This window comes from Pagrus major, chromosome 1 (genome assembly GCF_040436345.1).
Source record: "Pagrus major chromosome 1, Pma_NU_1.0".
Taxonomy (NCBI): Eukaryota; Metazoa; Chordata; class Actinopteri; order Spariformes; family Sparidae; genus Pagrus; species Pagrus major.
The window spans coordinates 24908248-24930087 of record NC_133215.1 but is presented as its reverse complement, the minus strand read 5'-3'; the positions used below and the strand labels follow the sequence as shown (position 1 = coordinate 24930087).

Here is a 21840-nt window from a genome sequence, read left to right as displayed (position 1 = left end):
TTCACAAAAAGCACTTAAACATCAGTATTGTCCTTTTTTTTGTAAATCACAAGATTTCCAAAATTTGTTTCTATATTTAAAACACCAGTTGAGTTGAGTATTTCCATATGCAGTATGATATTTCAAACATGAGCTGACATTAAAGAAAATATCAGCTTGCCTAGTGGTAATAAATTCTCTTCATGCTTCTCGTGTTTCTGGTGTTTGTGGTTTGTTTGATATTCAGGAAGATTATTTATCTGCATCTACCAAACTAAGCCACATAACCCCCCAGAATTTTTATGTTTTACGACAAAAACACTTGAGTCATATCATTCTCCATCCTCTGTTCTGTCTGCTTTTTTAAACTTATCTCCTCGTTTATCTTCAACACCTGTGCAAACATACACACACACCTGTATAATGTGGCACCAGGTGTAGGATGTAATGGTAGCCATACTGCTGACAGGCAGATTTCACTGTGTGGCCGGCAGGTAGAGAGATATGCAATGAAACTCAGCTGTAGTTTAGTTTGAGCTGTTTCTTGCTCCACCTTGTTGGCAGTCCTGAGGCATAACACACAGTCCGACAATCAACTAAGCTACAGTAGTTTTACAGTGAGACCTTTCACAAGCTATTCTCAAGGAAAACACAGCTTTGTGCATTAGTTACTTGGAAATACAATGCAAAAGTTCACTTGGCAGGAAAAACATATTTAAATTTATATATTTATGCAGAAATTATGATATCTGTCTAACAAAAGCCACAACCTGAATTAAAAATAAAGGCTATTTTAGTTTATTTAGTGTATATTCATCAGTGCTAATCCTAACTACCTGATTTAGGTTAACTAAAGAATAATGGTTTGCTCTCTGTTGGATAAATAGATTAATGAATTGTCTGTGTAACATCTGGCTCAACTTTACAACCCCACAAAGATGTAGTGGCTGCTGCTAGCTACCTCAAAATAAGTCCAGATGCTGCTCTGCTCCTCAAGAATGATACTGTAGTTAATGTTATTTTAGAGCTCCACACTTGTAAGTCACCTGTCTTTAGCTAACAGATTAAATATTTCATGTGTAAAAATGATGTTGCTTTGTTTCTTACCAAGATTGAGTTCAAATGAACAGTCTAACTACTAAACACAGTAGAATTAAAGTACTGTTGAGCTAGTACTAAACAGACAAACATAGTAGTTAAATAGCTCATTTTGAAACTTTTTGCTAACAGCTAATTACGGAACAAATTGTTGCAGGCAGCACGCTAAAATGTAGGCCCAAGTCATCATTTAAAAAATGTATTTTTAGCTTGTGCGTCTGGACCACATCCATCTTCACTGTGGTTGTCTATACGAGCACGGTGACCACAGCGCTGCAGCTGACGGGAGTCACAACAAAATTATGTCGTCTGGCACTTTCTCATTGCTCCGACTGTGTTTTAGTCTGTTTGTGTTTTGATGCCAGTCTGTCTCTGCTTAGTCTCTCTCTCTCTCTCTCTCTAATCTCCTCCCCTTCTTCTTCTCGCTCAGCCTGTTTTGATGTAGTGATCTCTATAGTTTAACATGGTTGAGTTCAAGTGTTTAGAGAGGTAAACAGATTGATTAGGAGGAGGTCAGCCAGAATAAAGAGTGTGAGAGGTCGTGTTGGGGTCAGCTGGGCGGAGGCTGGAGTTAGTTGGCTTTGGTCAGTTTCCATATGCCTCACCCTCGCAATCTCTTTATTTGAGCTCTGAGATGAAGGCTGGGTCATTTGAGTCCAAAAACAAATTCACAGTTTGGTCCATCTGAGTGTTTTTGGCTCATCTTTTAGTTGAGTTTGATGTCAGTGCAGCGATAAAGATCAACTTTGTGTCAGCGGGTCAGAAGTTTGAAGTCAAGCTGTTTAACTTGAATCACCTTTCAAGTAATCCAGGGATTTCTTGTTCGGCTTTCAGTTTCCACACACTTCTTCCTCAGGCCCAACTCTCCTGGACTCCTTATCATCTGCTTTCCAACCAGCCGCGTCACATTTCAGATTCTTTCTGACACGTCCTTTGGCATCTTTGTATAATTAGAAGTGCTATGTTTGTCAGAAGGGCCCCTCAGCAGTGGGGCGGCTTTGACTGACGGGCTGCTGCACTTTGAAGGACGTGACAGGGCGAACTAATACTGTACTGAACATGTGATGTGTGAACCAATCGATGTTCGATTCGCCTGACAGCTGGCCGTAGCTGTTTGTGGAGAGACAAAGATGGCGGTAGTTAGTTACGCTCGGCTGGTGCCATTCACTTTCCTCTGCTGGGTGAAAGATCAATAGACAGTAATCCATCCAAGCATCCATATAGCTGTTAACAGGCAGAGCACCACAGAGGACGTGTCTCAGGGGGTTTTCAGCCTGAGTTGACCCAGAGATCACCAGCAAGCTGTTGACTCCACCCTGGTGTTTTAATTCATCAATATTTTTCTAGATCAGTGCCAGAAAAAAAAATTTGTGCAGTGCCCGTTCAAAATGTGCCTGCTCAATTGCTTGGCCTCTGGTATCGGTAGAGTTCCCTGTTTATTCAAACATTCTTAATATTGTAAAAGTGTAGTTTGTCCAAATTGCACCAAATTCGGCACTGCACCTCCTCAGGTCCTTATCCACAAACCTGCCGAGTGTGAAGTAGATTGGATGAACAGTTCTCGAGATTTGCGAACCAAAGACGGACAGACATAGATTCCTTGCGTTATAGTTGCAAAACAAAACATGTTGGTTTGCTGAATATAGATATGTTTCACACTAATGCATTAGTTTGACATGTTGTTGATACTACCCACAATGCAACTTAGCCACTGAGTGACATCACTGGAGGCAGTTTATCAGATTACATGCAGCTTCTTCTGGAGCCACAAAAGGCTTTTTTCACATATGCAGCAGTACTCCCCAGGACCTGCAAACACACTTTAATGTGTAAAATGTGTCTATTTGTTTTTTGGTTGGTTTGTGAGCAGGATTACCAAAAAACTACTGAACGGATCTCCACGAAGCTTTGATGGCAGATTGGTCTCAGCCCAGAATAGACCCCGGTAACTTTTGGTTTAGATCCGGATAAAGGGGCGGATCCGGGAATTCTTTCTCACTTTCTATGACATTGCTAGATTTTACCCCTTTTTGTTAATAATTAATGGATCTTGATGAAAACAATCTGGCATATTTAGATATCTGGTATCTCTAAGTGATTACAAAAAGGGACTGTTGGACCTTCGCTGAGCTATGAGATTTACTGAGCACCATTCTAGTTTTAAATGCAACTTAAATAATGTCTGTATTTGCAGATAACTGTAAAAAATGTAGATCACTTTACCAGACCCAAAGCAAATAGATAGTTCTTAACGTTGTGATGTTTATTGGTATGAGTGATAAGGTTCAGAGGAAATTGTGAGCCAGTAAAAGGTCTTCACAGAAATGTCTTATTTGGACAGACTGGACTGATTATTTCTAATTCAACTTTTTGGTTCCCATTGGACTTTTTTTGTTTTAAGGAGGCTGGTGAGGGTAGCCTATTGGGGTGCACACAGTCCTTTCTCTGCAGCACCCCTTCTCTGGTATATCCTCTGCTTCATATTTTACTTCTGGAACACAGTTTTCCTCAAGGAAGGAGCAAAGTGCAGCACGTAAGTAAAATATGAGACCTGTACATGGTGTACTGGGTGTATTTCATTAGCCTCAGACTGGATGATGGATGTCCTTTCCTGTTGTGATAACACACACTTGGACGTTGTATTGTGGAGGAGAAATGTGAGCCTGTAGGTTCTGGTTTGCATCACAGAACAACATGTGGTTACGGTGATGGTAATTTTGTTAAAGGTCTGCAGGCAAAGATGTGTTTGGTATTAGGTTTTACAGCGAGGACTGACATCTGCAGTCGGCCTCGTCTTCGTTCAGTCTCCGTCTACTTGTCCAGTTATCTGTCTTTATCCTCTCATTTTCTCTGGTTATCCAACTCTCTTCCCTCCAGGTCTCTACCTCCATCATTCTCACCATCGCTCTTCTCCTCTCTTCTCTTCTCTCCTGTCCTGTAATCTAATAACTGCTAACTGGCTGGTAATTAAGTTGTCATAGTAAAGGACGTCATGTCCACTCCCCAACTACATTATGTGTCCTGGTAATGCTCCAATTCATTTGATGGAGAGGAGCGGACAGCAAGGAGGAATCGTTGATAATGTGATTGCTGTCGTCACGCTCATTGATTCTGACTTGTGTTCATGTCTTCTTTGTTAATGTTGGCATGTTATCAGCTCTGTGTGTGTTATGTGTCAGTCTCTGGATGTGCCTTAGTGCCCCAGTATATTTGATTACACTAATCAGGGCATGGTTTAGCTTTACAGTATGTCTCCCTCTGCTCTCTTCTGGCCTCATCATGTTCATATCCCCTCCATTCTCAGGAGAGCCATCGAGAAGAGGCTGCTGTCAAGCTCTCAGAAAGCTTGTTCAGCTTGTGTGTGAGAGCCTGAAGCGTGAAGCATCCACTGAATTTTCCTCCTCGCCTTGTTTCCCCAGGTGAAGGTCAACATCATCGGGGATGTGATCGAACAGGGCTCCACCAACCTGAAGATCGACCCCGTGGGTTTCAGCCCACACGCTGCCATCTACTCCATACGTCCAGACATCCGCTGCGTCATACATGTGCACACTCCTGCCACGGCTGCTGTAAGTTCAGGTTACACTGGAAGGTTTTCAAACTGGCCCTGCAAAAATTGACTTGCATTACATATCACACCTCACCTGAAAAAGGATAAATATCTGTAAATAGACACTGTTATGAGAAGTGGTTGATGTGCAACAAAGATTCTTACATATGCTGTCAATAGAGAAGGAGTTTCAAAGTACTCTTCACACAGAGGTATTCAGAGAAATGTCAGCTGCAGACTCAGATGAATAAAACAGCTGTAACACTGTCAAAGCTTCTTATCTCTCACATGCCTCTGCTGCCTTCTTGTCACCTTTCTCCTGCTCTAGGTGTCATCTATGAAGTGTGGCATCCTGCCCATTTCCCAGGAGGCATTGATCCTGGGTGATATCGCCTACTACAACTACCAGGGCAGCCTGGACGACCAGGAGGAGCGCAGAGAGCTGCAGAAGGCCCTGGGGCCTACGACGAAGGTAGGAAAACCAAGAAGACTAAGCGCTGAGCAAGGTCTTCCAGCTGGGCAGTCCTCAGTCCATTAGATGAGCAGCAAGTCAATTAACACATTATATTTCACTGAAGTGTAAAAACGACACATATTCTCAAGTTTTACAAGGAGGTTGGTGCTTAGCTATTTCTTGTCAAGATGCAGCGACTTTAATAAATGAAAAGATATGTGAAGAAGTGAACGTTCGAACAGTGGAAACGCCTGTGATGTGTGGACGCCATATCTTGAAAGGTATTTTTAACATTCTCAAGGAAGGGATGTTTTTATTCCTTGTCCTTGCAGTCAAAAAAGAGAAATGGGTTAATTATCAGGGTGTGGTGTACTTGGAATGGGAAACAGTAGCAAGACAGTCAAACCCACCAGTATCCTGTTGAAATATCAGCGGCGTGTTGGTTGACTTGTGCACCTCCTGCTTTCTATGTCTGCATGTGCTTCCCCATGTAAGTGCCTTGCTCTTGGCTTTTTTGAAATGATCATATATCTACAGAATTTAAATTGGCTCAAATGCAGAATTCAAGGGAATTTCCATCGCTGCTCTGTTGTTTCAGGTCCTGCTGTCATCGTCTAGCAGCCCAACCCTTGTTGATAAATGGAATCAGAAATATTTTGGTGGTTCCGCTTTTATTAAAGGGCACATTATTGTACAATCACAACTAAAGCAAGTCAGCCAAACAGACTAAAGACTCTTTGATCGGACTGTTGTGCTGCTCCTACTCACAGTTTCTCTTTGTGTGTGTGTTACAGGTTTTAGTGCTGAGGAATCACGGCGTGGTTGCTCTCGGGGAGACCGTCGAAGAGGCCTTTCACTACATCTACAATGCCCAGTACGCCTGCGAAATCCAGGTACACACACACACACACCAGCGCACTCAAACTGGCACACTGCTACTGTTTTGGGTACCCAGCAAATTCCAGCACCACTCCCCTTCCCCTTTGCATGAATTAGACCAGCAGGGCGGCAGCTTTCCCACTAAAGCTAATCTCTCCACAGCCATTTTCACATTTCTGCACTCTCACTTTTTTGACAACAGTCTATAAATCCTAATCTCTTGCTTTGTTGAAGATGTTGCCAAACAGTCTTTCAGCCAGGCCATTAGAGGTTTGATGAGGGGAGTAACAGGCTGATGTGTTGTTGTTGATGTGGGTCCAGAGAAGGGTGTTCTTCCTTTTTCTTTACTGAGCCAGTAGAGAGGCAGAGGGGATTTCAGGAGATCTAGGTCAGGCAGGAGAAGTGAATGATTAATTATTCAGTATTGATTATCAGCTGATTGTATCTTTAAAACCTTAGCCGATAAGACATTGATAAATTCTGTCATCCGTCCCCCTTGCAGTAGGTTACATTTGCAGTTGTCAGATAAACAGTTTTATAAATGTTTGAAACTTTTAAGTGCTATCAGTAGCCTACAAATCCAAACTTAACATAACTGACCTAAACATCAACAGTTCAACTGCATGAAAAAAAAATTGTTACAATAACCACTAACAGATGATCACACGTCATCACTTGTGTTGTACAGTGGCAGAGCTTTGACAGATGTCATAATGTATCAGTGTTTGAAGTCATTGTCATGTGTGCGATTTCTCTGCTGCTGGGTTCTTGCGTGTCTTTGTGTTCACTTGAGCGGAGGATTTTAGAGATGTTGTTGTGTCCCTCGTTGTAATACACATACCAAATCTCCTGATTGACTCTCCCCGGTCAAGCAAAAGAAAACATTAATCCATCCTGCAAAGCCCAGCTTAATTTCTATAAATAAATCCCCCAACCATGTTTGTTGCCATGTACTGTATATCCCATGGTGCTGTGGCAGCTTTAGATTGAGGGGTATCTCATTTTGGTTTTGGTAAATTACATCTTTCTCGTGCGTGGAAAGCGGTCAGGAAGTCTGTCCTAAAATGAGAATACGCCGATTCTCATTTAAGGTGGATGATCTAATGCTGCAGATATTTGGTGATAGAACGGCCTTTCAGTCTATTTTGTGTTGCATAAGCCATCAGTCAGTGGAGGCTCACATGCTTCTCCCTCCGTTTATCCCTCTCTTTATTTGTGATTTTTAGGTGAATGCTATATCGTGTGCTGGCGGCGTGGACAACCTCATAGTGCTGGACCCGCAGAAATACAAATCACGAGTGTTCGACGTGTCCACAGCGGCTGCAGTCAACATGGCTGGACAGTACAAGTGGAAGATTGGGGAGCTGGAGTTTGAGTCTCTGATGAGGATGCTGGATAACCTGGTGAGTCCACAGACATCAGAGGATTTGTACACACACATACACTGATAGGAAAGAACACACATCTGCTTATCATAATGCCTCAGGCTCATTAAATGACTAGGCATGATCGAAACACTTAACCTTCACTTTTTACTTCAGTTCTGTGTGTTAACTTTGCACAAATTAGCTCAGAGGCAAATATTAAAAATACATGAAGATAAGAGTACTTTAAAGATTTCTTGTCCTCTCTGGGATCTGCATGCTGCAGCCTTCTGAAAGATTGTTTTTTTCTTCATTTGAAGTGATGATACGTGTGTTTTTCATGTAACGAAATGTTTGTTTGGCTTTTCTTTGTCATTGATTGATAAATGCTTTACATTTGCTGTTTTAAAGAACCTGCACTGATGTTTCCTCCCTCAGAGAAATCCTCTCCTTTGTTTTATAATGCTGGTAGGGACTGGGTAGCTATCTGCAGAGTTAGAAAAGAGCGCCCCCTGCTGAAGCCTAAACTGTAATAACAGAAAATGCAAAGACAACAAGTCTCTATTTATGCTCTTTTTCTGTCTTTGCTTCTCTTATCGTCTGTCTCCCCAGTGTTTCTGTTTCTGTCTCCCCTCTCTCACACCCCACACTTTTCTCCCCTTCCTTCTCTCTTCCTCTGCTCTCTTCCCTCTCGAGTCGTCTCTGTGTCTGCCCTGCCATCCTTTTTGTCTCTCACACCTCAGAAAACACAACATTTGTGTCAAATAAGCTCTTTGTTTCCTTACAAGACCCAGACAAAGTGATGAGAATGAGGGTGAGAATCTCCATCTATTTTGACAACCAGTATACAAATACAGAGAACTTCCTAATTTGAGTGTGTAAAAAATGTGAGACGGGATGTTGCAGATGTTGCATGGTGGCCCAGCTGACCGGACAAAAAAAGGAGGTCAAGTCAAGTTGAGAGGGTAACTTTGACGGTGAAACTGAGATGAATTGAAACAGACAGAAAGGAAAAAGAACAGAACTTCGCTGCCAGGCCAAGTGTGGAAAAATGTCCGAAAAATCCTCAGGATCAAGTGAGAGTTCAGCTAGAGAGAGACAGAAGGGGAAATGGGAGTGTGAGAGAAAAGCGAAGATGAGGATGAAAAGGAATGGGAGGGAGAGAGAGAGGGGAAAGGGGGGATTGAGGGAGTGAGTCGAGAGAGAAAGGGTCAGACAGGAAATGTCTCTCTGACTCTGTCCTCTGTGCTGCCAGAAACCCTGTGGTCCCAACACTGTTGCTCTTTCTTTTTCATTTGACTAAATGTGAAACTGGCAGCTCATCCAGCCTTACAGGAAGGGAAAGTCACAGAATAAATACTCAATTCTGTCACGCATATGGTTCAAATTGATCTCTTTTGGTGTAAAAAACAACAAACTGAATTAAATACATTCTCTTTACAGTTTGTATATAATGATGTTAGCTATGATCCAAGACCATTGAATGATTCTCGCTGGGTAAACAAATCAAATCACTTCATATCAACCAAAACAAACCTTATGTGTGATCTTGTTTCCTGCTGCAGGGCTACAGGACAGGTCATGCCTACAGGCACCCAATCGTGCGGGAGAAGCCGAGGCACAAGAGCGAGGTGGAGATCCCCGCCACGGTCACAGCGTTTATGTTCGCGGAGGACACCGACGGCGGTGCCACCCGGCTGCCCTTCAAGTTCCTCCAGCAGCGGCAGCAGAGGGAGAAGACGCGCTGGCTCAACTCGCCCAACAGCTACACCAAGGTCAGCGTGGAGGGCGGAGAGGAGCGCTACAACAGCCGGACAACCACGGTGAGCCGAGTGTGTGTGTTGATGTGAAAAACATGATTTAAGATGTCATTCTTTGTACTGATATCTGAATGTATGAAGCTGAACTTTATATCTTCTTGAAAAATATAAAACGCAAAACACTTGTGGAAGGTTTTAATCACATGTTTGTGTGTGAACATGTAAATATAGATTTATATCATAAAGCTAAACATGAGGAGACAGATGCACATCATAGCCTGGTGACATCCAGTTCATTTGCAGTTTGTTTGTGGCTGCAGTTGTAAACTAGTGTTTAAAAACTGATACTAGACCGCCATCTACAGGCTGAACAGAGAACTACATTCATTTTAAGTCCAGCTGCACTGAATCAGAATCAGCTTTATTGTTTACAAAGTTGACCAAAGACAGGGAAATTAAACATCGAACTATCATGTACATGCAAGTAGGAGAAAAAATACTTCTATACATATATATAGAAAACAACAATGACCAATAAATGTAAAAGTCAAATGCTTCTGTAAATTGTAAACAATACACATTTTAAAAATAAATTCATATTGAGTGAATTTACACAAAGTGGTTGATGTTGACTTTGAGCCATTTAGCTGACAGATAGAGTCACAATAGTGTTTTACATATATTCAGTGTGAGGTTGTTGTTATTTTGAGCAGACAGTTTTAATCTCATCTGCTTTCACCTGCCTTCCCCCTGCAGTGGATGAAGGCGGAGGAGACGGGAACCCCAATCCGGATCGAGGACCCCAATCAGTTTGTCCCTCTCAACACAGACCCCACTGAGGTGCTGCAGAAGAGGAACAAAGTGAGTCTAAGAAAGATTGTTAAATGTTGTAGCATCATCTGGCACTGTTGTTTAGATTGAGTCAGAGTTTTGGCAGAGGCCTTAAGTTGCTATAATATTAAGATGAGGACAGTAAGAATTTAAGTCAGTGATCAGTATTTAGGTGAATGAGCTGAAATACGATATGAGTAAAGAATAAAGGAAGTATATGAACATCCTGTAAGATCGGGAATTAAACACATCTGTACAAAGTTAAACATTCTGTCATTAACATTTAAGCTCTGAATTGTTTTGACTGGAGTTTTGAATAATTCAAAGTAAGCTCTTCCTGCTTCCTTATGACATCCTTTTGTGTGTTGTCCTATCACAGATCAGAGAGCAGAACCGGTTTGATGTGATGACATCAGGGCCGCGCTCTCATGCCCTTGCAGGCATCCCTGATGATGTACCGCGACGGGTAAGAATTTCCTCCCTCATGTTCAGAACTTATGAATTTTACAAAATCTAAATTCAATTGTTGAATGTTTTAAATGTTTGTTTTAAAAAAAAAAATCAAAATTCTCTGATTTTAGCTCGGATATGTTGACATTTTATGGATTCTTTACCTCTCTGTGACAGTAAATTGAATATCCTTGAGTTTAGGCAAAAGTAGACATTTGATGACGTCATCTCGGGCTTTGGGAAAAACTGATCGACAGATTAATTGACAATGAAAATAATCGTTAGTTGCAGTCCTAAACTTCACTGTAGCTGTGCATCAAATCATCTTATGTCTTCTGTTGGCCAGTTAAAAAAAACTACAAATGTTTTTCCCAGAAAAAATACTTGAATTAATGTAGACTTCTTTGAACTAGAGCTTGAGTGATATGTAGTTTTTGGGTCTGTGCTGATACCGATATTGGGGTGTAAAGAATTCCAATATCGATATATCAGCTGATATACACACAGTTTTTGTAGTTATCGCTCCAATGTGGTGATCAAACAGACAAAGATAGATAACAGAGGAAGGATATACAGATCAACAAACCTTTGTTGTCTGAAAGGACAACAATGTGCTGAAAAACTAAACTTTATTTGGGAGTTAATAATTATATATCAACCTAAGCATTGTGATTTTTAAAACAGTCTTCAAGTTGGCCGTTATTGATAACATACACGCTGATATGGATATATTTATGATTGGCCGACTGATGTATTAGTCGGGCTCTCTTTAAACTAATAATTGTTTTGTTTCATGCTTAAAGAGATTCAGTTAACAGAGTTCTCTGACACCAAGAATATGTTTACAGAAATGAATGAAATTTACATTTTGGAAATGACCTGATCGCACCAAACTTTGTGAAATAAGAAAGATGATGAAGTTGCAAACACAACAAAACAAGTAGTAAAGGAGATTTCATGCAAACACAGTCTACAAACACCCACACAGTGATGAGAAGAGATTTAATCAGTCAAACAAGTAAAAACACCTGTGTCCAGGTTTCATTGTTGTATACGGGCACAGACATATTAATGACACATCTCGACCACTAGGTGGAGCCAAGTGAGCACATTATTCTAAAGCAAAAGGAACCTCGAGTATGTTGATAGTTGTACAAAGTCATCAAGAGAAATAATGAAGCAGACAATCAAGAATACATAAGAAAGATGAAGGTAAAATGATCAGATTGAGACGTTTTGATGCTGATGGTTTTGTGGTTGGGTTCTTGTCTTGAAGAATCAGGTGCAGATAAACGTTCTGGTAAATATCCAGTGTTTTCTAACTGTTCCTGTTTGCAGTGTTGTTGTTTTTCTTTGACTCTTGTTGTTTGTGGATTTGTTTGACACATTTTTTTCTTTCAGAACAGAAATCATTGCATGTGTCTATTAGTACTGTGTTTTCAGACACAACTTTGAAACTAATTCTCACCAGTTTTATTTGTGCACAAAGTTCATGTCGGAGCATGATGGTTTGTAGGACATATTTACACAGGAGAATCTAAACACATCTGTGAAATGTGTTTTTGTGTGCATGCTTGTGACATGTTTTGTGAGTTTGATGGTGCACCAAGTGTGACATGTCTGCATTTTGGAGTGTGTGTTTTCCACAGTCTGTTAAGAAGATGTTGGGGTTTTGCGCACTAATTGGTTGAGAGTTTCTGTGTCGAGCTCGTGGTTAGAAGAGTTCTGTGTGATGTGGTCGACACTTTCATCTTAATGTGAGCAGCCTTAGTCATGTTGTAATGAAGGATTGTGAAGACAAAGTGGGTGTGAGGGTTTTTTCCGGTTGTGTGTGTGTGTGTGTGTGTGTGTGTGTGTGTGTGTAAGAGAGAAAGAAAAGAAAAAAAATGTGTGCACGTACATCGGTTAGTGTGTGTGTGTGTGTGTGTGTGTGTGTGTGTGTGTGCATACTTTGTTTTTTGCATTTCAGAGAGTGTGTGCATGTTCCTCCTTACAGTTTCTGTGTGTGTGGGTTGTGTGTGTGTGTGCGTGCTTGTGCTCCCATGCTCACCCCTCTCCCTGTCTCCTCCCCAGCCATACGTGCCCACAGAGGATGAGCAGATGGCTCCCCTGCCTCCCAACCCCTTCAGTGAGCTGTCAGAGAAGGACATGGTCGAGTACCACAAGAACGTGGAGAGGAGGCAACTGGGCCTCAGTGGTACGACACACACACGCGCACACACTTGCATAAATACACACACTTAAACAAACATGCAAACTCTTACACACCCAGTCCCTGAATTAATGAGTGCTCATAGCTGTGTGGACTTGATCCTGGATTCACTCAACTCGCGAACACCACAAGAGCCCAGTCACACTGAGAGACATATGGACTGCACACACACACACACACACACATGCACGGTGACTTGTACTCCAAGCCAAAGGCCCGTCCCTCAGTGTGAGCAGCAAACAAACCTACCAGTCTGTGAGAGTTGGTTTAACAACATATTATTGAGCGGGTTTAAAACAATCAATCAATAATCAATCTGTTTGAAAGCACACAGGAAGAGATTAGTTGGAGCCAACAAGATTTGTCACTAGATTTGAGAAAGCAGCGCGTTTATCTTCAAAGATGTGTTCTCTCATTTTTGGCAGTTTGTATTCAAGCCTGCTGATGTCTCTGCGGGACTGATGTCATCAGCCAATATCAGCTTATCACAGATATCAGTGTGTATGTTGCCAGAAATCAATTGTGGTGCAGTAAATTGCAGCAATAAATGATTTATAGGGAGCATTTTTATGAGATACTTTTACCTTCATTTTTATTAAGTCGCATATATTGTAATTGGATTTAGAGTTAATTATAATAGTTACATTATAATCACATTTACTGATAAAGTCGTCTTTATTTTGGCAACACAATTTATTAATTTAAAATGCAATTACATTAACAATGGAGTCCCCATCTCCCTTTCCCCCATAACATTTCAAAGTCAAACAGTGTTGAAATAAGAAAATCTGAGGTTTTCTGTGTAAAAAACATTACTTTAAAGGTACACTATGTAGTTTTGGAGAAGAAATTCAAACTCTGAATTGTAATATTTACAATATTAATGAGGTAATAATACGAACTCAGAAATATTTATATTTTCCATAAGTGAATAAACAAGCTGTTCTCAGAGGAAAATAAGGTCCCAGAACACTGTTTGAAGCTGGAGAGGTGGCAGGGTCCGCCACATATAAACAAAGTCAAACAGTATGAAATTGTGTTGTCCTTTAAGGTTAAAAAGAGTTAAAAAGAGTTGTTTTTTTTAATTTAGTTTGTTTAAGCATTAAAAAATCAGTCAAAAAAGATCTTTCTCTTCTGATTAAAATGTCTTCCCCTAAACTGTATAGTGCACCTTTAAACAAATAATTGTCTGACGCACCTTTGCATGATTTCTGTTATTCCTCAATATTGTTATAAACCTCAAATGTTCAATATGAGTTCAGCTCTAGTTTGTATCGCTGACATACACACTGAGAGTAAAACATGTTGGATCTGACCTTGAAGTCTCAAACTATTAGTTCCCTGCTTCTAACTGTATCAGTCTTCTTCCCAGTGTGCTCCGTGAGCTTTTTCATTCGTCCTTCAACTGTAGAAAAGACAAGACCCTAACAGCCAGATGCGGGCATGTCCTGCTGGAGCCTGTCTACGTTGTTAACAAGCACTGTCTGACATTTTCAAGTGCTCAGAATCGGCTAAAACAGCTGGAGCAGATTTCAAACTGAGCTTGAACCAAATCAGGATTTCTTAAAACTTGCAAATCTGTCCCTCCTTCTCCTCCTCCTCCTCCTCCTCCTCTTCTTCAAATCTTGTCTTACAGATTGATTTCTGTACATTCTCAGTTTGTTACCTGCTCTCCCAGCAGGCTTGTTGTTAATAAACATCCATATAATCCTGGATCTGTGGGGCTGTTGCCTTAGCAGCGATCCCGGTGGACAGACATATTCTAACACGCTGCCTGCTGTATCACATATACACAACACACACATATATACCTTTCAACATGAGGGATTGTCCTCACGGGCCCTACTGTTGCCTTCATCTGCGTTAACCTCTCACACAGGACAGTCAATGCTAATCATATTAGCCCTCTGTCCTACTGCCTTTCAGAGAGGCCGGGGAGAAATCAATAGAGAACGGATAGTGAAGGGGGGGGGAGACTAGTCGTCCACTAGTCCCCCTCCTGCACCAGATTAATGTGTATATTTCTGTACGTGTGTGTACATCAGCATGCACATGTGTTCATGCATGTTTATAGGATCTTCCAAATGCTCTCGTGTGCCTTTGAAACATGATGCAAGTGTCACTGTATGTACGCATGTGTGTGTGTGTGCACATTTATGATGGACTGCTATGACTAACATGACAGACCGAACAGACAGCAGGTCTTCACACCCGCCACATGAGCAGAGCCCGTTGCTATGACAGTGTTGCCCCCACACAGCCCCACGAATCCCCGGTGGCCAATCTGGATGCAAGCTGGAGACCGTCTGTAATGACCTGATATATGCCACATACACACACACACACACACACACACACACACACACACACACACACACACACACACACACACACTTACAGGTTTAGCCTGTGATGAGCCCTGTCCATTCCACTCTGTATATTTAATTTGCAAACTAAAAATGTTTAATGTCAAAATTGTTAAGTCCATATTGCAGCTGTAAGTGGTGTGTAAAGTGCACTGACTTTGAGTTCACTCCTCAAATCTCAACTTCTCAACACGTACGAACACGTAGAGCACCTTCAATGAACAGACCACGCTGTTATGCAAACACGTTCTATATGCTGGTTATGAATAAGCTGTGAACAACTGCGACGCCAACTGAATGTGTAACCCTAAATGTGCTAATGAATGTGTGGAACTGATATGGGAATGTCATTCATTCACACTAATCAGTGTTTAAAACTAATGAGGCCACCAATGCGGAGCTGCACTGTAACATTTACTGTACTGTCCCAAGAGTTGTTTTAAAAGCTGCTGCAAGCTGTTATCGCGTAGAAAGTCACATGCTCAATTAGTTTTAGCCAGGAAGCTCTTGGATAATTAAAAATAACTGATGATATAATAGATAATAAAAACTCAATGTTCTCTTCAGCAAAGTAAGGATATGATGGGCAATAAAAGTCATTATTCTGAGGCATGATTATGGTTTTACAACAAGGTTGTGTAACGACATGATATAGACGGGTTCATATATATTAATTATAATTAATTAACATATGTATTATATTAATTTTATACAACTTTTATGCGTATTTAAGTGCGGAAGATGAGAAAAGAAGCTGTTCTGTAGTCTGGTGGTACAGCAGCAGATACTTCTGTATCTCTTGTCAGACTGTGGCTGTGGCTCACCTCCCCAATATCACTGATGCTCAGTGGATGGGTACAAATGATGTTTTGGGTGTTTTTTCAGTGAACAATATTGTCATAATGCATTTACGTTTATATATACACTTTCTACGCCCAGCCCCAGCTTATAATGTAAATCGCCTCCTTCCTTCATGTAAAAGTGCTTGAATATGATAACTTTATCATTTATTTGAAAATCTGTTATCAAGAGCTAATAAATGACCTAAATTTCAGCTAGTTGTGTGTTAGCATGTTCTGGAATCCAGTCTGCAGCCCTTAAGTTACAGTTCAGGGCATCGTGAGGATATTAAGGCATGACAAAATGTTACAGTGCGCGCTCAGCCCCCAGGACAAGCGGATAACAAGGGAGTCATGGCGCTCCGAGAGCCTGATGATCAGTAGACAAGGATTTTGGAAATTTTGTGGAAAGCAGCTGTGCATGGCCTGATTCTAACATGTGTGTGTTACCACTAATCTCTCAAACTCCCTCCCCCCTCCCACTCCCCCACCCCTACCCCGCTTCTGACCCTTCATCCCAAATCCTGCCCCCACCCACCCACCTCTCATCCCACTCACCCCTGCTGTCATCCCACTACTTCAATCCTCTACACCACCCTGCAATCCTCTCATCCATCCCTCACCCCGCTTTGACCCCCCCCATCCCCTCCTCACCCTCCCTGCAGATGGAGAGCACGATCTAACCTCCGACGATGGCTCCACTCTCTCTCAGTCTCTGTCTCTCACCCAGTCCCCGCAAAGCACTCCAGCTAAAGAAGGTATCACTCACTCAGAGAGAGAGAGAGAGACGTTTTCAGAATGATCTTCACTGCCTTGCTGTGTGTCTTTATGATCTAATGTGTGTTTGAGTGTGTGTGCATAAGAGTGCAAATTAAATGGACTAAGAGCTGAATATGCAGAAACTAAACTACTGACCTGTGCTATAAGTTTGTACTGCACTAATGATTTTTCATGTTAAAACTCTGAATCAATGAAACTACTTTCTGCTGCTGGTTTTGAAAACTCATCCTTCGCCACCAGAGGTGATGGAGCAAAGCTTCAAAGCACTCATGTACTCGTTTTACATTACTCCTCTTCAAAGCATAAAATTATATCTTATAATTTCTTACCTTCCATTTATTATATTTCATTTCAGTACAATATGAGAATCAAGTTGTAAGGACTTCTTTATGATAGGTAATCCACCACAGGAGCAATGTAAGCCCTCCTTGTCGGGGCATTCAGGGACATCTAAGATTTCAAAGATGGCTGCCAAGCGCCAAAACCAAGACTGTTAGTCTTTTCAAAATGTCTGTTTGTTTATTGCTTACTGTCCTTTGGGTTTGAATTTAAAGGAATAGATTCACATTTTTGGAAAGACGTTTATTTGCTTTGTTGCAGAGAGTGAGACAGGAAGACCAATACCACTCATGTCTGTATGTTAAGCTTGACTCAAGAAATGGGTTAGCATAGCTTAGCATTAAAGGATAAGTGTGTAGGATTTTGTGGCATCCAGTGGTAAGGTTGCAACCAACTGAACACTCTTCCTCTTCCAAGCGTGTAGGAGAACCTTCTCTGGCATCTAAAAGCGTGAAAAACGTCCAGTTTTTGGTTTGTCCATTTTGGGCTACTGTAAAAACATGGCAGACTGCATGGAAGAGGAGGACCCTAAGCCCCCAGGGAGACCCAGCTTTGAAGCCAGTTTGTGTAGCTCATCATCACTTGACACACTGCAGCCCAAAACACTTCGGCAGCTTGGTCGGTGGAAATTTCTTGTGTGCACAGAAGATCTGGTTATTTTCATACACCAGAAGTCAAGCTTGTTCGGCTTCAAGCGCCACAGATTAGCTTCCATAGGAATGAACAGGGCTCCACCTCCAACACTGTATCAGGGTTTCATTATACATCAATGGAGGACTCGCTCCAACAAAAACATGATTCTTAGTTCCAGATGATTATTCACTAATGATATTTCATTGATTCATCCGGACAAAACAAATGTAAAACCAACAATTTGTGGTTCAATAGAGAGTTGCATATTGTAATTAAATGATAATGAAAAGCTTTGCTGTCCTCCAAACTCTTCATGCTAAGCTAAGCTAAGCTAATACCCTCCAGGTTGTAGCTCTTTACCTAACACAAAGAGTGATGTCAGTCTTATCTTACTACCGACAAGAACGAACACCAGATTTTTTACCAAAATGTCAAACCATGCCTTTTAAAGAACTCGGATCATGAGGTTTTTTTGCTCGCTAACACTCCATCTTGATTGTTGCCGCGTCCTTGTGTACGCACCACTAAGGAATTTCAGAATGAGTTCACATCAACACAAGATCTTTTGCCTCTCCCTTCTCTCAAACATGTCAGACCTGCCAGGTTGGTAACATGAGCATGTTGTGATTTCTGGGTAATGACGTGTTGCCTCTCGCTGCCATTTGGATCTCCAGTCTTAACATAGAAATATTGTGCCTGACATTTGAAGCCAGTTGGTGTATCTCCAAGAGAGACAAAGATCACAGCGGCCGCAGTACAAGTTCTAAATAATGACACCATGGGATTGACTTCCTGTCAGCTTCCCTGCAACACAATGAGTAACAATTAACCCACAGCAGCACACTGGCTCAGGGGACCCATATATTCTGACACCGCCGCTGTGAGGTCGGCCAGTTGTTGTCCTCAAACCAGGTCAATTGTGGTGTGAGCTGCTTTTTAATGTCACTCTACGTGTTTCTTTGTGCGAAGTTGAAAATAAACAGAGAAGACGTCACCGTATTGGTGTTTTAGCATAGTAACACGATGCAGCTGCCCTGCTTTCCCTAACCTGCGTTTGTAACCCAGAGAAAGGGATGTGACCGGCAGACCTGTTATGTGAACAGTCATTAAAGGAGTGGCTGTAGTCCCATTTATTTCAGGTGAAAGGAGGACAGACTCTGTGGGCTATCAGGTCACTGGAGCTTTACGCAGGGATATTATGAAATATGTAGAGCACGGGAACAGCGTGTCCCTGCGAGGGCAGCGGAAGTTGAATACACAGTTCAAATGGTATTAGTGTGTTTGGTACAGCAGAGTCAGCAAAGCCTCATATTTATTACATGAGGCAAGTGTGGCATTCAGGGGGTGGACACAATAACATGAACGCCTGTACAGATTAATGCAGTTCGATACAGTATTGCTGCAGAAAAACATGCAGCTTTGGTAAAGACTTACGAACAATTTCATAATACTTTTTGAGATTGTAAAGTGTAGTGTTTTTATATTTCATCATTTTACCAGCTGTTTCTATCATTGTGTCCAACATCTGTTTATCAACCACTGTATATATCTGTAAGTACTGATAGATTTGGGGTTAAAAGTTCAAAATATAAATCGGTTAAAAGTTGGAATGATTGAGTAGAAAGATGATTTATAGGTAATTGAATATATATCTTATTTATAACTTCACAGTGAGCATAAATGGGAGATCAATGTTTCCCAACACGTTATTTAAAACAGTCTTACTGCTTTTTACAAAAATGTATAAATAAATTATAAATTGATATATATATGGCCCAAGTTTGAAAATACTGGAATTTCCCTTTAACCTCTGACCTACAGACTGTAGTGCCTGACCAGTTCTTTAATTATTTACTCCTCCACTACAATACACTAGTCAATATAAATCATACACTGTATGTGTATTTGTTATGGGTGTCTGTTTGTAGGGTGTGTTGCAGAACTGATTGATGTGGCCTCTGTTTCTTGCTACCTGTCCTCACCTGTGTCTCCCTCCTCCATCCCTCCCTCAGAGAACCACACGGGCCTGATGAACGGCAAAGATGGCCACGGCGACGTGGACGAGGAGCTGTCCAAGCGCGTCAGCCAGCTGACCACCAGCGCGGAGAGCGTGGAGATCCTGGTGCGCTCCAGCGAGAAAATCGCGCTGTCCCCCGAGAGCTCGCCCTCCAAGTCGCCCAACACCAAGAAGAAGAAGAAGTTCCGCACCCCGTCCTTCCTGAAGAAGAACAAAAAGAAAGAGAAGATGGAGGCCTGAGAGCAGACATGAGGCAGGCAGGAAGAAGAAAGAGGGGCAGCAGCCACCTTTTCTGTTAAATGTCTGTGTTTTTATTTTGTCTCCGTTTTCAATGCCCTTTTATGTTTTTAATTTTATTTGAATTTTTTTAACAAAAGGTTTTATGTGCGAAAGGCAGAAGAACGGATTACACAAAAAATGAACTGGTTTGTAAAACAAAAGAAAGGTCTCTCCATCTGCAGAAAGATGTTACAGTTTTGGGATGGGTTCATGGGTTCAGTTGCAGCAGATGTAGGTTACTTGGGTGGATGTTGGTTGTCTACACACCTTATCACCTGTGCAGTACTCTAACAGGGCTCCTTAGGAGCAGTGAAGTATCATTTGAGTCCATTTAGATCCTGAATAACTGGCTCTTCCGGTGTTGTTCCCCAAGCTGAGAACACCTAATTGAAACCACTTTGAGTATTTCTTCTCAAAATCCAATTTTATGAAACGATTGGATTGCAACATGAGGGTTATAAAACTGCACAAGTCAAAGCGAAACCTTTTCTTCTTCTGTCAAGACTTCCTCAGTCTTTCAAGGTTTTGTTTTTACATTCTGGTCACCTGACTCTGCATAGGGAACCGAGAGGCCGCATGAAATTTGAAGTCACACTGGAAAACTGGTCTCAGAAGACAGCCACAGGGTTTGTGTTGATTTATTTACTGTGAGAGAGGTTTTCTCTCGGCCTCTCACACTCTTCAAGCTTCTGATGCAAACCTTCTCTTCAGCTGATTGTGGCTGAACTCCAGATGAGTTAAAGGGTCACTAGACTGGACGAGATAGTGAGGATGTAGGCTGGCGGTCTATCACAAGTTGACTTTATCTCACAGAGCCGCTGACTCACTCGGAATATTTATGTAGCATTTTCATTTCCTCTTCATCTCAAAGGTTTTCTTTTTGCCAAACTACATGGAAGAAAAGAAGAAACAATCTCATTTTAGTGAAGCGTCACTGTTTGTGTCTCGTTTGTCATCTCATGAAATTTGATCTTTTTTTATTGAACACAAATTTGGTATTAGTCGACTCTGTTTTGTACTCATTTCTAAGCTTTTACAGAGAATACGGATGTTACGCATGTTTTCTCTTTTTTGCAAGAACTGAATTTATACGGCTGACTATGTTCTGTAGTGATGCCTGATTGCTCAAATGATATTCTAATCTTCAGAGTACACAAATTTACTATATAACACAGATATATGAAAACTGGATATGTTGGCTATAGATTTTTAACTATATATTTTTTATTTTATTGTGCTGCACTTTTCTCGTGGTATATAACACATTTTTTTAGTTGCAGGTGGTTTCACCAGTGAAGGAGATTGTGAAGTATTTGGTTAAAAAGTTGTGCAAGTAGCAAGCAAGGCGTGGTGTCGGAGAAAGGTCAGGACCCAGAAAGTGAGTCGAACGAAGAAAGAAAGAAAAGTCTCTCATTGGTGTCACACATGAGAAAAGATCTCTACTTCTCAACTCAACAAAACTAAAAAAAAAGAAGAAAAAAACAGCAAGTGTAGTGCTGATATACTACGTCAAACTATCTGCAGTCGCCAGCTGAAATGAGAATCATGGGTCGTGGAGTGCGGAGCGGTGACATATTTCGTTTGGTGTGTTTGTGTGTGTGTTTTTAAAGCCATATTGTAATTTTTTTTTCCTCCATTGTTTTTGAGACAAGGGTTGCGATTCTCGTCTGCCTGCTCGGGCGTCAAGGACCCCAACAAGACCTCTGTTAAATCACCCCAGTGACTGCATCGACACCCCTCAGGCTCCCAAAACTTTTTTTTCCCCCCCAGTAGCTCCACTCACAGCAGCTACGCTTCCTTGCTTAATTTGCCATTTATTTCCTCCTGGAACTGGAACACTTTAAGGAGGTCATATGGACATTTTATTTTTATTTGATCACTCTGCAAGCCCGGTCGTCATTTCAGCTTCTAAAGCCTCCCCTCATGTAATTTCTCTAGTAAACACGATCGTGTTGTTACTGTCAGATGACCCACAGTTGAACTCTGCAAAGCCAAAGTGTGATGGGTTGC

General features: G+C 41.4%; 1 protein-coding gene across 5 annotated transcripts in view; it reads left to right on the top strand.

Annotated features, from left to right (window-relative positions):
- add3a (adducin 3 (gamma) a) overlaps nt 1–21286 on the top strand; it is a 115396-nt gene extending 94110 nt beyond the window's left edge. For 3 of the 5 annotated variants that reach the window (XM_073471256.1, XM_073471265.1, XM_073471247.1), the window contains 10 exons: nt 4497–4646; nt 4956–5099; nt 5876–5974; nt 7187–7363; nt 8890–9147; nt 9841–9945; nt 10295–10381; nt 12439–12562; nt 16448–16540; nt 19547–21286. In XM_073471256.1, coding sequence (XP_073327357.1) covers nt 4497–4646; nt 4956–5099; nt 5876–5974; nt 7187–7363; nt 8890–9147; nt 9841–9945; nt 10295–10381; nt 12439–12562; nt 16448–16540; nt 19547–19791 — 1482 coding nt within the window. In that variant the 3' untranslated portion in view covers nt 19792–21286. The remainder of the gene's footprint in view (nt 1–4496; nt 4647–4955; nt 5100–5875; nt 5975–7186; nt 7364–8889; nt 9148–9840; nt 9946–10294; nt 10382–12438; nt 12563–16447; nt 16541–19546) is intronic. The other 2 variants (XM_073471281.1, XM_073471274.1) reach the window with 1 other exon arrangement.
- Nucleotides 21287–21840: the final 554 nt, after the last annotated feature.